The 16,259-nt window shown below is 41.8% G+C and overlaps 1 protein-coding gene and 1 long non-coding RNA gene across 2 annotated transcripts in view; one reads left to right on the forward strand and one right to left on the reverse strand.

Annotated features, from left to right (window-relative positions):
- LOC138259964 (uncharacterized) overlaps positions 1 to 16,259 on the forward strand; it is a 70,287-nt gene that overhangs the window by 41,139 nt on the left and 12,889 nt on the right. The window lies entirely within an intron of this gene.
- CDCA5 (cell division cycle associated 5) overlaps positions 1 to 16,259 on the reverse strand; it is an 83,993-nt gene that overhangs the window by 33,445 nt on the left and 34,289 nt on the right. Inside the window, exons 4-5 of the mRNA XM_069207975.1 lie at positions 4,148 to 4,186; positions 985 to 1,023 (exon numbers count right to left, since the gene is read on the reverse strand). Coding sequence (XP_069064076.1) covers positions 985 to 1,023; positions 4,148 to 4,186 — 78 coding nt within the window. The remainder of the gene's footprint in view (positions 1 to 984; positions 1,024 to 4,147; positions 4,187 to 16,259) is intronic.

Below are 16,259 nucleotides of genomic sequence, written 5' to 3' on the forward strand. Positions count from 1 at the left end.
TAAACTGTTACTAATGAGGTAGAACCAATGCACAGATGGGATAAACAGGTGTACAAGTGACAAAATAATGAACAAAATGCTATCAATAAAAGTGGTGCATTATGCCACATAATTCCAGTGGCCCAACTATAGAATCACCTCATCACTTTTTTAAACCAGGAAGAAGCTACAAATGCCTTCTTATTGGACAGTTGTTTAGTCTTCAGATTGACATTAAATGATACCAAATTATGAAATTGCAATGATATTATTTTTCTTCCATTATAGTTATTTTTAGATTCCATCCTAAGTAGGAATTACATGTATGTACCATTACAGACATCACTTCATATAAACTCTTTAAGAATTTGAGACTCTCCATATAAAAGGCTACAAAAAGTTGCACAAATAGGCGAGAGAAGCAGCAATTGCGAGGCAGTCACTGTTCAGGAAAGAAGGTTGCTGTCTGCGCCACATGAACACAGTCTGCTTTGGAGACTGAAGACATACAAGGTTTTCTTTACTAGGAAAGGAAATGCTTACCAAAAATGATCCATCTCACCAGTGTGCCTCACCCCAGTTTCAAAAATAGGACAAGGAAAGGGGAAAAGAGAGAAGGGAGTGGGTGGTGCTTTCTTTGGCCCATATTCTCATCCTGAAGGAACCTCTGCCACAAGATGAATCCTTCTTCTGTTACTATATATGTCAATTGAATAGTCAAATGCAACGTGAGAGGTTTAACAACCTAGGAAACCACATCTAAGCCAGCTAATTAGCCTCTTGGGTCCAAAGGCTCACTATGCAGGAACTGACACGGCCAAGAGGGTACTAATAAGGTTTTGTCAATATCCCCACCCAAGCCCCACAAACATGTGAATCTGCTATCTAAATTCAGAGTCTAAGGCCATAATTTCTTCCTATTGCTTTTCAGCTAGTATAAGTGACACTGAAGCATTGCCTCGTTATGATGTTAGCACTATACAAACACGGATTAAATGACCTTACCCGTGGACTGCATCTTGAGGCCGGTGTGGAATTTGAAACCTGTCAGGAAGGTAAAAAGTGTCCCAATATCAATACTCATAAAAACTTTGGCACATTATAATAAGGAAACTGACGATGGAATCAACATGACATGAGCAGCACAGACAGTGGGTACTATCTCCAGGTAGCATATGCTAATGCAACACACACTGGATTGGCAAAAAGGAACAAGGCAGAAACATAAAGCAATTTACAAAACAGCACACATTTTATATCAAAGCAATAGTAGCACCGCATTGCACAAAAACATCATAGAATTGTAGTAAATCCTAGTTTGTTTTAGTAGGAAACAGGAGATAGCTTAGCCTTTGGCTTGTAGACTCGTGCCCCATCACCTAGGGACTTTTAACCTACTTAGCTTGCTCTGTTTTAGCGCATTTATTTAATTATATCTTTTAAGATGGCTGCCTTGTTTTTAGTTAGGCCTATGTTTTAGTTTCACGTTATCAGTGCCACAGCGCTAAGGCGTCAATATCAAGCGACAAAGAAACAAACTGTAGGTGTTCACATTAGGTACTTTCCCTCTACACACCTTCGAGGGAATTGTAGATATAAATTACCATACCAAGCATGTCTTGCTATCTATTGTTTGTGAACAGACCTACTTCAGGGGTCTGAGCAGATCTGTATAAATGTGCCTCACTTCGACAGATAGTCAACGCCTATCCCAGTCTTCGTTTCCCTATGGAATCTGAGCTAGAGGCCTCATTCCATGGTAACGAGGGGTTTTGAGGGGGGAGGGGGGCTCTTCTCCTGGACTTGGCATATTAGGTTTAAACACACCTAGCTCTCTTTTAGGTTAGATATTAGGTTCACATTATTAGGGTATTGGGACATATTTCACATCTTATGTAATTTCATGTCATTGCAAGATGGTGGGGGTCTTTGTATTAATGACTCTGGTCTTTACCATTCCATTTCTTGCATTATTCATCATCCTAATAATTGCAGCCAAAGCAACTTATCGTAGATTGCAGTTTTGTTAAATAAAACCTATGGAAACCTTACTGAATCTTCTTCATTGTGTTTGATTGAGACATCATTGTTCACGTGAGAAAGGGGTACTCTCCGTTTAACCTAGACACTCCCTGAGATGTTACACTCGAGTCCATCCGTAAAGGCTGCCACAAATCACCTTTTCCTGTTTGGGTTTTTGGTGAGGTTCTGCTTGTGAGCCGGGAGGGTTGGGACGACAGTTGCAACTTGTTGTAGGTCAGGCATAGTCACCTACAAACCTAAGTACTGTCATCCTTAAACCAGCAGTCTTGCCTAGAGCAAGAGTCAAACTATGACAGAATAAGAGAACTAATTAAAAATAGACACTAAAAGCTTCAAATTAAACATTCCTCTGTTTACTGTATGACAAAAACAATCCAAAACAACCACTTCTTAGGGGACATATTTCCAACAAATACCAAGGTGGTGCATGAATAAGGGGCAGGATTGCTAGAGAAGCCACTTCAAGGGCATTGTATGTATGTATCTATATATGTGCGCTATTTGTATAGTGCAAACCTAGTCAAAAGGCAGTGGACTGCTGTACTAAATGAAAGGCCCACATAACATACACCCATCTTATACTTTAAGTGGATTCTAATCACACACATACAGGTTTGTTTTCTTTTCGTCCCTAGGCATCCTGGGTGGAAGTACTCTACAGTGAATATTAGCAAGCAATATTTCAGAATATGACTGAGGGTGAAGGTAAACAGGCACAGCGAGATTACAAGTAGCAACACCAAAAATAGATCCACCAAAAACAGATCTACGTAAATGCTGCAATCTCACACACCACAGCTTACATTTGTCACAAAGGCCTCTTCTTCACAACAATTTTACATTTTATAAAGAACTTTGCTCTAAGTCAGAGACAATCAATAGTAGAACCATAAAAATACAAAACACAGAAAAACGACTGCCACAGACAAAAATGTTTTTAAAAAATGCATATATTTGCGACAGTAAACATCTGAATTAGGAAAACATTCTTCTATGTAGCACACATTCTCATTAATTAGAAATTGTAAAAACTGAAGGCTGCATTGTGTAAATTCGTTTTCTCTTAAAGGTGGCACAGAAATTATGTTCTAAAAAACTTCAGAAAATTTACAGAAAAAGATCAAATGCAAACTAGTTTGGAAATAGACGCTGACACTAGGAATTACACATACACTCGGACTACTGAACTGACCCAGAGGTAAGCGTAAAAGATGACAAACCATTCTTCCTTTTAACCTCGGTAACCGAGCTCTCTCCCAACTACCACGTGACAAAGGTCAGATACAGTTTCGTACCACAGCAAGATTGTAAAATTATATATTTGCCTCAATAATAGATCGCTCAGCTCTGCACCTTAATTCAATGGACACCTTTGTTCCCAGAACATATGCTTAACATGTGTCTTATTCCCCTTCCACATAGATAGTGGTTTTTCAAACAAGGAGAACCTGCCCAACTCTTTTAGGTTCTGCTTAACATATGCAAACCAAGGTATTCTCATTCCATGGTCCCCGATTTAGGACAGGGTGAAAATTAGGAGGACAAGTTTTACATAATTCTATATCTAGGCTAAACCTAATTCTTTATGGCAGATAAAATGTGAGGGAGAGGGAAAGAAGACTCCAGCAAAACGGTTGTCCTCTTCTTGCAGTTCACTGCAATCTGCATAAACCCAAAGTCTATTTCCATAGGTCGCAGTCGGTGCACATTGAGTTTTGTAAATCTCCAGAAAGGGGGTAATTGGCTTGTCACTCAAGGAATTACAGATTCAAATTATCACCATTAGCCTGGGTAAATTTTCAACAGCGAGGTTAGTAGCCAAAGATGCATTAGATTCAATAACTATCCCCAAAAATTGAAATTAGGAACACTTTTTAATATTAACATTTGTGAAGCCCACAACATCAAAGTTTCCTCCATAATGTGCAACTGAAAGGGCAACTAGTGCTAAGCCAAGTCTCCCAATACAGAAGCAACCAGGCTACAAGTTTTTTTTTTTTTTTTAAATCAAAACTGATTCCATATTCTTTTTGATTATAGAAAACGTTTGCTACAGACTTCATTCCCAAACAGCATCCTTCCATATGAATGAAAAAAGAAAATGCAGGTTGCCAAATGTACTTACTCTGGGACTTGATCGAGGCTCACCCACAACATGAGATGGCTGTAACAGAAAGAGATACAAAGTGAACACCCCTTCTATGCTTTACTGATGACTTACGAATCTTGGTTGATGAAAGCACACATCACTTCAGTTATCTGATCCCGCTAATTGACTAGAATCTCTTTGTTGACCAAATCCTTAAAAAAATAAATAAAAAAAATTAACACATCATCTACTTCTTTTAAAACATATCTTTTCACTGGGCTATTCCGAACAAAGCGAGTGCTGTCTAATTTTCTTTGGAAAACGTAAACACCATAATGAAAATGTCACTTACCCAGTGTACATCTGTTCGTGGCATCAGTCGCTGAGATTCACATGGTATGCATTAGCTCGCCATCTGGTGTTGGGTCGGAGTGTTACAAGTTGTTTTTCTTCGAAGAAGTGTTTTTGAGTCACTGGACCGAGTGGCTCCTCCTTCTGTGCTCATTGCGCATGGGCGTCGACTCCATCTTCGATTGTTTTCCCCGCAGAGGGTGAGGTAGGAGTTGTACTATAGTAATAGTGCCCGCGCAATGAAGTGTGTAAGTATGTACCTATTAAAGGTTTAAATAATATATATACAAATGTACAAAATTGAAGGTAACTTCTGAACTGCTACAGGCTTCCGGGGAGGTGGGTGGGCCCATGTGAATCTCAGCGACTGATGCCACGAACAGATGTACACTGGGTAAGTGACATTTTCAGTTCGATGGCATCTGTCGCTGTAGATACACATGGTATGCATAGACTAGTAAGCAGTTATTTCCCCATAAGCGGTGGATTAGCCTGTAGGAGTAGAAGTTGTCTGAAATAGAGTTCTTAATACAGCTTGACCTACTGCGGCTTGTTGTGCGGATAGCACATCTATACAGTAGTGTTTGGTGAATGTGTGAGGCGTAGACCATGTGGCTGCCTTACATATTTCATGCATTGGGATGTTTCCTAAAAAGGCCATTGAAGCACCTTTTTTCCTGGTTGAATGTGCCCTGGGAGTAATGGGCAGTTGTCTTTTTGCTTTAAGGTAGCAGATTTGGATGCATTTAACAATCCATCTGGCTATACCTTGTTTTGATATTGGGTTACCTGCATGAGGTTTTTGGAATGCAATAAATAGCTGTTTAGTCTTTCTGATGTTCTTTGTTCTGTCAATGTAGTACATTAATGCTCTTTTGACATCTAATGTATGTAGTGCTCTTTCAGCCACAGAATCTGGCTGTGGGAAAAAAACAGGTAGTTCTACCGTTTGATTTAGATGGAACGGTGAAATAACTTTTGGTAAAAATTTTGGATTAGGTCGTAGGACGACCTTATTTTTATGTATTTGTATAAAAGGTTCCTGTGTTGTGAACGCTTGAATTTCACTTACTCTTCTCAGAGATGTAATGGCGATGAGAAAGGCAACTTTCCAGGTTAGGAATTGTATTCCGCAAGAGTGCATGGGTTCGAAAGGTGGGCCCATGAGTCTTGTTAGGACCACGTTTAGGTTCCATGAAGGAACAGGTGGTGTTCTTGGTGGTATAATTCTTTTAAGACCTTCTATGAATGCTTTGATGACTGGTATCCTATACAAGGAAGTTGAATAGGTAGTCTGCAGGTATGCAGATATTGCTGCAAGGTGTATTTTAATAGAAGAGAAGGCTAGCCTTGCTTTTTGTAAATGGAGCAAGTAATTTATTATATGTTTTGGAGTTGCGTCTAGTGGTTGTATCTGATTATGATGGCAGTAACAAACAAATCTTTTCCACTTACTTGCGTAGCAGTGTCTAGTGGACGGCCTTCTGGCCTGCTTTATGACCTCCATACACTCTTGGCTAAGTTGTAAGTGTCCGAATTCTAGGATTTCAGGAGCCAGATTGCTAGATTCAGCGATGCTGGATCTGGGTGTCTGATCTGTTGGTTGTGTTGGGTTAACAGATCTGGTTTGTTCGGCAGTTTGATGTGGGGTACTACAGAAAGATCTAGCAGTGTTGTGTACCAGGGTTGTCTTGCCCACGTAGGTGCTATTAAAATGAGTTTGAGTTTGTTTTGACTCAATTTGTTCACTAGATAAGGGAGGAGAGGGAGAGGAGGAAAAGCGTAAGCAAATATTCCTGACCAGTTCATCCATAGGGCATTGCCTTGGGATTGCTTGTGTGGGTATCTGGACGCGAAGTTTTGGCATTTTGCGTTCTCTTTTGTTGCAAATAAGTCTATCTGAGGTGTTCCCCAGAGTGTGAAGTAGGTGTGCACTGGGTCTTGGAAAGGCCGCCCTTTGTTTAAATTTATACCGTTCCACCATAGAAGCGAGAGGTAAGTTTGGCGGTCTATTAACACCAGATCTAGAAGGTGACCCTGTGCTTGAGACCACTGTGAGGCTAGGCATTGTTGTAAGGGCCTCATGTGCAGTTTTGCGTTTGGGACAATGGCTATGCATGAGGACATCATGCCTAGGAGCTGTAGTATTGTTCTTGCTTGTATTGTTTGATTTGGAGACATGTGTTGAATGACTCTGTTGAAATTGTGAATTCTTTGTGGAGTTGGCATTGCTACTCCTTTTGTCGTGTCTATTATGGCCCCTAGATATTGCTGTACTTTGCTTGGCTGAATGTTGGATTTTGCAAAGTTGACGGTGAACCCTAGTTTGTAGAGGGTTTGTATAACTTGATTTGTGTGGTTTGAGCATTGTGTGAGCGAACTGGTTTTGATTAGCCAGTCGTCTAGATACGGGAATACATGTATTTGCTGTCTTCTGATGTGTGCAGCGACTACTGCTAGGCATTTTGTGAATACCCTTGGAGCGGTTGTTAAACCGAAAGGCAATACTTTGAATTGGTAATGTATTCCTTTGAATACAAACCTTAGATATTTTCTGTGTGATTGATGTATTGGTATATGGAAATATGCGTCTTTGAGGTCTAGGGTTGTCATGTAGTTGTGTTTTTTGAGCAATGGTAACACTTCTTGTAGTGTGACCATGTGAAAGTGGTCTGATTTGATGAATGTGTTTACTACTCTGAGGTCCAGAATTGGTCTCAGTGTTTTGTCCTTTTTTGGTATCAAGAAGTACAGTGAATAAACTCCAGTGTTTATTTGTGTGCTTGGTACTAATTCTATTGCATTTTTTTGCAGTAATGCTTGAACTTCTATCTCTAGAAGCTGTGAATGGTGTTTTGATATATTTTGTGATTTTGGTGGTATGTCTGGAGGGAATTGCAGGAATTCTATGCAATAACCATGTTGGATAATTGCTAGGACCCATGTGTCTGTAGTTATTTCCTCCCATGCTTCGTAATATTGACCTATCCTTCCCCCCACTGGTGTTGTGTGGGGGGGGGGGTGAGTGACGTGTGAGTCACTGCTTGTTGGTAGTGGTTTTGGGGCTTTGAAATCTTCCTCTATTCCTAGGGAATTGCCCTCCTCTATACTGGCCCCGAAAGCCTCCCCTGTACTGTCCCTGGTAGGTGGACGGTGCGGACTGTGAGGTACTGGCTTGTGTGGCCTGACCCCGAAACCCTCCTCTAAAAGGTGTTTTGCGGAAGGTGGTATAAGATCCTCTGCTCTGCGGGGAGTAGAGTGCGCCCATGGCCTTGGCAGTGTCAGTGTCCTTTTTGAGCTTTTCTATGGCTGTGTCGACCTCCGGACCGAACAGCATTTTTTCATTTACTGGCATGTTAAGTACTGCCTGCTGAATTTCCGGCTTGAATCCAGACGTTCTGAGCCATGCGTGCCTACGGATGGTAACCGACGTATTAATGGTCATTGCGGCTGTGTCTGCTGCATCCATAGAGGAGCGTATTTGATTGTTGGAAATGTTTTGACCTTCTTCAACAACCTGTTTTGCTCTTTTTTGTAGATCTTTTGGGAGATGTTCAATGAGATGCTGCATCTCATCCCAGTGGGCTCTGTCGTATCGCGCTAGCAGCGCTTGTGAGTTTGCGATGCGCCACTGGTTTGCTGCTTGGACAGCGACCCTCTTCCCGGCTGCATCAAACTTTCTGCTTTCTTTATCTGGGGGAGGTGCATCCCCAGAAGTGTGTGAATTTGCCCGTTTTCTGGCAGCCCCTACCACCACAGAATCTGGTGGCAGCTGAGAGGTGATGAATACAGGGTCCGTAGGAGGCGCCTTATATTTTTTGTCCACTCTAGGCGTTACTGCCCTGCTTTTGACTGGCTCTTTGAAGATCTCCTTTGCATGGCGAAGCATGCCTGGGAGCATAGGCAGGCTCTGGTAGGAGCTGTGGGTGGAGGAGAGGGTGTTAAATAAAAAGTCATCCTCTACTTGTTCAGAGTGTAGTTCCACATTATGGAACTGAGCTGCTCTAGCCACCACTTGTGAATAGGCTGTGCTGTCCTCAGGTGGTGATGGCCTAGTTGGGTATGTGTCTGGGCTGTTATCAGACACTGGTGCATCGTACAAGTCCCACGCGTCTTGATCTTGGTCGTCGTGGCTCATGGCGGTGTGAGCTGGCGAATGTGACGGGGTGTAAGTTGGTGAAGCCGGAGTTACAGGTGGAGGCGAGGGAGGTGGTGTTACCGTCTTTGCTGTTTGTTGCTGAGGAGCCTCTCGTGCTACAAACTGAAGTGTTCTCTTTCTTTTGACAGGTGGAAGGGTACTGATTTTCCCTGTCCCCTGCTGAATAAAGATACACTTCTGCGTGTGATCCACTTCAGTGGATTGCAGTTCCTGTTCGAATCTGTGTCTTTTCATTTGTGAAGACATAGAAAGTTCTTCAGTATAGGAGCCTGAAACTGGGTCTGTTGGTGCTTTTTTCGGCTCCGAAAACCCTGTTGTTTGTTTTTTCGGCTCCGAGGTAACCTTCCTCTTCTTTTGTGCCGAAAAATCTTGGCCTCTATGATCTTCGGCGCCACTGTCTCGGCGTCGATCCGTGTCGACACCGAACTCTCGGTGTCGATGCTTCTCTTTAGCACTCTCTCGGTCCCGAGGAGGCTGCGTGCCGGTGTCTCGACCGGAGTCGGACGATCTCGACACTGAATGGGCCTTTTTCGGTGCCGATTGTTGGTCACCGTGAATTTGGGTTGAGCCATGGCCGGTTGGCAGTGGCGTCCCCTGGGCCTTTTTGCCTTTTTTAATTTCTGATCTCGACGTCTTACTCGCTGTTTTTGGATGGTCGAGTTCGTCGGAGTCTGAATCCTGGATGGAAAAGGATTCCTCCTGTTCCTCTTCTGTCTCGAACTGTCGATGTTCTTTTGGCGTGGACGCCATCTGCAGTCTTCTCGCTCGACGGTCGCGCAGAGTTTTTCGGGACCGGAACGCCCGACAGGCCTCACAGGATTCTTCGCTGTGCTCGGGTGACAGGCACAGGTTACAGACCGAGTGTTGGTCCATATAAGGATATTTGTTGTGGCATTCAGGGCAGAATCGAAACGGGGTCCGTTCCATCGGCGTTGTTCTCCACGCGGTCGGGCCGACTAGGCCCCGACGGTGTGCCGAAATCTACCCCGAAGGGCACCGAAGCGCTTCGATGTTCAATGCGTTGTCGTATGTGTTTATCTCGAACCGGATCGCAACGATACCGTCGAAAATCTTCCGTTTTCAGCTATCTTTCCGTTCCGAAACTCGGAGCGACAGGAACACGTCCGAACCCGATGGCGGAAAGAAAACAATCGAAGATGGAGTCGACACCCATGAGCAATGAGCACAGAAGGAGGAGCCACTCGGTCCAGTGACTCGAAAACACTTCTTCGAAGAAAAACAACTTGTAACACTCCGACCCAACACCAGATGGCGAGCTAATGCATACCATGTGTATCTACAGCGACAGATGCCATTGAACATAGAGTTATATAAATAAAACTGATCTAGAGAGTTGATGTGGAACTATGGAGGACCAGAGAGTTGAAAATCATGGATCAACTTACATCCTCTCCCAATTTTTTCATTATGGGGTGTGAAAAGAAGAAAAAAAAATATAGACCTATAGATTTGAACTATTGTTCAAACATTAGCAATAGATTCTCCATTTTGAATTGTGCTTTTAGAACAGTTTAGAAAGACATGCTCACATTCCTGTAAAACATGGCCACTTAAGATAGGATGCAAAGCTTTAGTCATGCTGAATAGATCATAAAATGCAGGTGCAAGAGTAGGCACACAAGGCCTTATCTCAACTCTGTGTATGCTTTGTAACCCTGAACTCTAAGAAACCTGAGAACATAATTAGCTAATTTGCAATGCAAATCCTGCAAGAGCACTCACTTGTGAGAATAGTATTTTTTAGTTAAGATAAGTGACATGTTCCAAAATTATAGCTTTTTACACCATGTAACCGGAATGTGACCTTTAGGGAGGATAGGTGCTTACATATGAAATGCAATTTGCCCCAAACAGGGGTATTGAAACGGAGATAAGAGGCGAGTATGTGGAGACTTGAGATGTCAAAACGGTCATAAAATACTCTGATAAGCTTGTTTTTCTTTAAAATATAATTATTTTTCAGTCAATTATACGCCTTGAAGCATCTCGTAGACGATGAAATAGTGCTTGTAATGCAAACCAATGAGTGCTGAAACTTATAAAAGGTTCCTCTCAATTTGATAAGCTTGAAGTACCCCACAGTGCACCACTGTGTGAGTCTTCTCCCTTGGGTTTAAGCAAATAAACGTTTGCTTCTCTTAATCGCCATGACTGTGTTTTGTTTGTTATTTCTCTTTGACAAATTTTGCTTTGTCAGGTGACATCCTTTTACTTCTATACCAGTGACTAGGGGATGGAGTACCACTTATTGTCACAAATTCGTAAAATCAGGTGCTCCATTTCTCACACCTGCTTAGGGCCCCTACATTGTGCTGCCGCTAGTGGTACCAACCCCATCCCCTAGTGACTGATGACGCCTTGCCCTGACATTTGCAGAGACACCTAGTTGCATATATGAGAACATGAAATGTAACAGACAGTAGAATATGAGACTTAGACATTTGTCCCGACGAAGGCCACAAGACTTCTCGGAGAAAAGATTTTCCCAAGTGAGTACTTGTAAAGAGGCCGAAACATATTGGCATTTTCATAAGGTATTGATTTTGGTGTACTGGTTTATGGAGACCATTGTTGCACCACAGACTTGTTTTTACTCTTACCTCATGCCGTCATTATTAAAGTATTGTCTTTAGACAGGCACAAAAGGTATTTTGGCTATCCTTCTAGAACCCTAGTTGTCACTGACCAGAACAAGAATTATTCTGATCTCCGTGTCCCAATAGGAGTTAGTTTTCCTGTGGGACTAAGGTTGACACTGCCAAGCCAGTATCAACTTGGTTTGGCAGGTTGGGGTAACCAATGATGAAGCATGCCACTATTATGTGGGCGAGGCCTCCCAATCCATTAAAGAATATCTTTCAATGTAGAACCAAAAAAAAAAGCACAGGTGCTAAGCTTGCAGTGACTTTGACCTTGGAAGTGATGGTTTAGTATAGTTAGGGAGTTAGTGGAATAGTGGGATTACTCCTCTCTCTCTCTCTATAGGGTATGTAGGAGGGAGAACTTGTGAACACACTGAAGTTATTACTAATGATTTTTTATGTATTATGGGTTAAGAATTTGCATAGAATTAGGCCAACAGAGAAAATAACGTGCGATTTGGAGAACGTGGCCGCAAAATATGCAATGCTTTAAGAGAATGCATATTAATTATTGTTCAAAGTGCATGTAGATTTCAGGAGCATGTTAAATTAATGATTTCATGTTATGTATTTGCTTATTAATCATAGGCCTTAAGTTACCGAGGTTTGGACCTACTCTGCACAAGCTCCTATTAAGCTGCAATGTCGGAATATAATTTGTGGGAAGGTATGTCCAGAGAAATACTTATTTATTGGTGGAGAAGTGTGGCTCAATGGTTAGAGCGGCAGACCCTGATGCAGAAATCTGGCCCGGGACCAGGGTTCAGTTCCCGCCTCGGCAGGTCTTGGGCTCAATTTCCTCGGACCTGATAATTCTCGCATTGGTGCCTAATCTAATTTATGGGTCCCACTCTGTAACTCTGGGCAATAGCTTGCTTAATCTCCACAACGGCCCCAACAGCACTGGGATGCCTGGCTTCACCTTGGAGGTTGCCCAGGAGTGGGCACCTCATGGGGCAAAGCCAGGAGGGGTTCCACAGCGGTATGCGTACAGCGCCTTGAGACCCTAACGGGTGAGTAGTGCGCTATACAAGTACGAAATTTACAGTTTTTGTTCACACTGTGATGACCAAACAGTTAGCAGATGTTTTTAACTTCCTCATTAGAACTGCTTGCTAGAATGTCTTGTCCCAGAAGTTGCAACTTTATAGAGTTTGATGCATAAGACAGCGATGTTCTCAAGAACCAACCATGGATGCACTGGAGGACGGATTTTTACAAGAAAGTTACCCGACGAGTCTGACGATGGGAACAGGAGCAGAGGAGCCAATCATCGATGTGGGAAAGAGTTTAGTTGATTTGGGGGTTAATTTCCATTGGAGTGACTGTAAACATACGATTTCCTGTTTGAAGGAGCTGAGCAGTTCCCGAAGGCTTTATTTCTAAACTTTGACTTTAAAGCTAAATAATTGTTAATGGTCAATGCTCTCCCTTAGAGATTGCTTTATAAATGGTTTAGATTGCTCGAAGACCGCTGTGTCTGAGCCATTCCTTTCCATTGCCCTCTTGCTGGAGTTGACCAGACAGATGTCCAATTGATGAAGATAATCGCAGATTACTGATCCATATTGAGGAGAGGCACAACAAAATGCTATTGTTTTGGTTTTAGATTGTAATCTTTGTTTCCAAGTGCCAACCGCTATTTTGTTAGAGCCATAGTTAGATGTTTTTCCAAATTAGCTTGGACTAAAACTGTTCTGCATGAATTCCAAACATGCTATTCTAATCAGGTTAGTTCAGGAGATCCAGAAGTGTTAATAAATTATGAATAATAAGGAGCAGATATCGTTCCTTTGCTGAATCAATATATATGCTATTTCTATTGTGCAGTTATTCTTGATACTAACCTGTTGTCAACAGCAGGGCAGTGCGCACTCTATTGGCGACTAAAATGCAAAAACTCAGCACTCCCAAAACAACGTAATTTATGCATTGTGCTGATATGTTGTTGTTTAACCTTTTGCATTGCAGAGTTCAATCCTGAAGACTTATTTTTAATGTGCTTACAAATAATGTTCATTTGCAATGTATTGCTGCTGGCTTTCAGAGTGTGTTAGGGTGTGGTCCCTTTCGAGGGCCTTCTAGAGACTTTCCCTGCAACATGCCTGGGTGTGGTTGTGGGCTGGGCCAGACTCTATAAAAAGGAGCCAGCCCAGCTCCAAGTGCTCACTATTCAGAGGTCCCGGTGCAGAGCAGCAGCTACTTCCTGAGCTCCTGTCCCGGTAGTTGGGCTGGCCTCCTGACTCAGTTATCGAGAACTCTCATGTTCTTGGGCCTAATTCTTTTATAATTTGACAGAGTACTTAGCGCGTGTGAAATATGCGCTTGAGTGTTTGTGACATTTGCATGGTGGCTTAGAATCGGCAAGACGTGCGATTCGTTTCATTGTACTTTGATCTTGTTATTCATTGTGAGCTGTTATTTCTTGGCATTTACACCGTGGTTTACGAATCAGCAAGACGCGCGATTCGTTTAATGATGATTTGACTTTGATATTCATTGCGTACTACCATTTCTTGGCTTTTTACATGGTGACACTCGAATCGGCAAGACGCACGATTCTCTCCTCGAGTTTAATTCATGTTGTTTATTGTATGCCACTATTCTAAGATATTTATCATGTAATATTCGAGTTGACAAGTTATGTGATTTGTTTTTCCTGAATCCATATTGTGTTATTCATGGTGTACAATCCTTTTATGGTATTTACTATATATATGTATAAAAATCTACAATATGCGCAATTTGTGTTGAAACATTTTAAGAGTACACAGAAGATCATCAGAGTGTCTAGATGCAATATTGCATGGTCCTGGTATGCATTCTCAAAAACGGATTTATATGACTGGTTTAAAATTTAGTCAGAACGTTTTTCTGATTCTCATGTAAAGGAAAGTACTTGAATAAGAAAGTTTTCAATTAATCCATCATGATTCCCTTACAGGTATCCGGCCATCCTGAATCTTAGTAATTTTAAACTTCATTCTTAGATTGTTCATGTTTTGAGAATGACTATGCTTAGAATCATAGTCTAGTATTGATTTCAGGAGATATAATTTTCATATTGTGTGTTCTAACCTTTTTCTTACTACAGGTCTCCTTCCCTTCCTAATCCCCTCTTGAACTCTTAGCCTCTGTGATTTATCTATCAGAGTCTTGGAGCTGTTCAGTGGGTGGACATGTTGGGAACGTACGCAGACCCAGAGGATCTGGTGACTCTGACATCTGTACTGGGATTCTTCAGTGCCTAATAGTCAATGCTTTAGCTAAATTGAGATTTTTAACAAGATTTGGTCAACCAGTATTTATATATGTTGAACATTTGGTGTTGAGACTGATTTACATAATATTAGCATTGTTAATCTGGGGAAATAAACATTTTAACTTTACTAAAAGGTGTGGTTATTCATGGCCAAATGTGTCTTGGTATGTGAAGATTATTGATTCCAGATATATGTGATGATGTTTATTGATATTATTGTATTTGCACTGAATTAAGGACTTCTGGTGGAATCACTCTAAGCATAGTCAAAAGGTCTATCGAACCTCCTACGCGCCCCCTTATGAATTAAACAATACAGGACCAAATAAGGACTGACACACTAACAGAAATGGTAGCAGAGTAGGATGGTGAGTCTCCTTAAGAGGCCATCAGAAGGACCTTTTTCTCCCTACATCTTGCTGGAAAAATCGGATGGGTAGTCTTCTTAAGAGATCAATATAATTCACAGATTTGGTAGAGAAGTTGGTAAAGGTTAACATTTCCAGATTTGATGGTACAAAAGTGAAAAGTTATGTCTTCCTAAGAACCTACCATGACTTTCCTTGGAGCTTGCCAATACTTGTTTGAAGACGTTCTCTGGATTTTAGTGATTGTGTGAATGGAATAGGTTTTGCGCTTGCACAGCTTAAGCAAATCGCAGGTGAACTGCGATGTTTTAGAGTGTTTAGGGAGTTTGCGTACTCCAGATGAAATTGTCTAAGGGGTTTGCATACTCCAAAGTGTGAGAGTAGGGAAATCGTCGAATTCCCCATGTGTGGCACTTTGTGTTCAAAAATAGCCCATGTGGTTGCTTTTATACGGACCCTTTGTGGTCTAAGACTTCAGAGTACTGAATAAGTGTATGAGACACTTGGTTTATGTTGTAATTTGTCCATTTAATAGATCAATCGGGCGTGGTTGACAAACTCAATAGTGCGTGTTAAACTGAATGATAGGTTTTTCGACTGAGATTTGGCGAGTCTTATGTGCACCAGGATAACCCAATGATCAGTTAAGAGTGAAATTTTCTGGTCGAATTTTGCTTGCGAGTTAGGGAAACAGATAGGAGTAGCTGTCAGAGAGACATGCCAAAGAGAAAAATCAGTAAGGTTTCTGAAGCAATTGTGTTACCTACCTGTAGTAAATAGACAAATTTGTGTATTGATTTTATTTAGAGCTCACAATATTTGCATCTATTGTCGTGAGGATCTGAGTTTAGGACGGCAAGCCAAAGAGCTTTGTCAGCTGGTGTGAGTGTGACAGCATTGGAGCCGCGCTGGGATAGGTTGGTTAGTGAGAAGGGCCGCAAACAGATTGGTGGACAACCGTGAAGTGTCGTTGGTTGAGGGGGTAGGCGAAAAGGATTTTGGGATTGGAAGACACTTCCTGATTAGATTGAAAGTAGTAAATTACTGGACATTAACTTTTTCAAAGCTTTAAAAAGTGCCCTAAGGGGAGATACATTTATTCCAACTAGAACAGGAGACTATACACCTGTCTATATTGTATTTGAAGAACAAGGTGCTGCGCCATGTCTTTGGCTGAAACAATGGTGCAAAGGAACAGAAAGAGATGGGAGCTTAGCATTTCTTGCCCATGGAACATTTAATTTAAGAATTTGAGGAAAGTACTGTATGATTTGAAACCTTCTCGGAGCCCCGCACAGTTTGAAGCATTAGCTATTTGGGAATTAGTAGCCAGACAGCAACAGCA

This window comes from Pleurodeles waltl, chromosome 9 (assembly GCF_031143425.1).
Source record: "Pleurodeles waltl isolate 20211129_DDA chromosome 9, aPleWal1.hap1.20221129, whole genome shotgun sequence".
NCBI lineage: Eukaryota > Metazoa > Chordata > Amphibia > Caudata > Salamandridae > Pleurodeles > Pleurodeles waltl.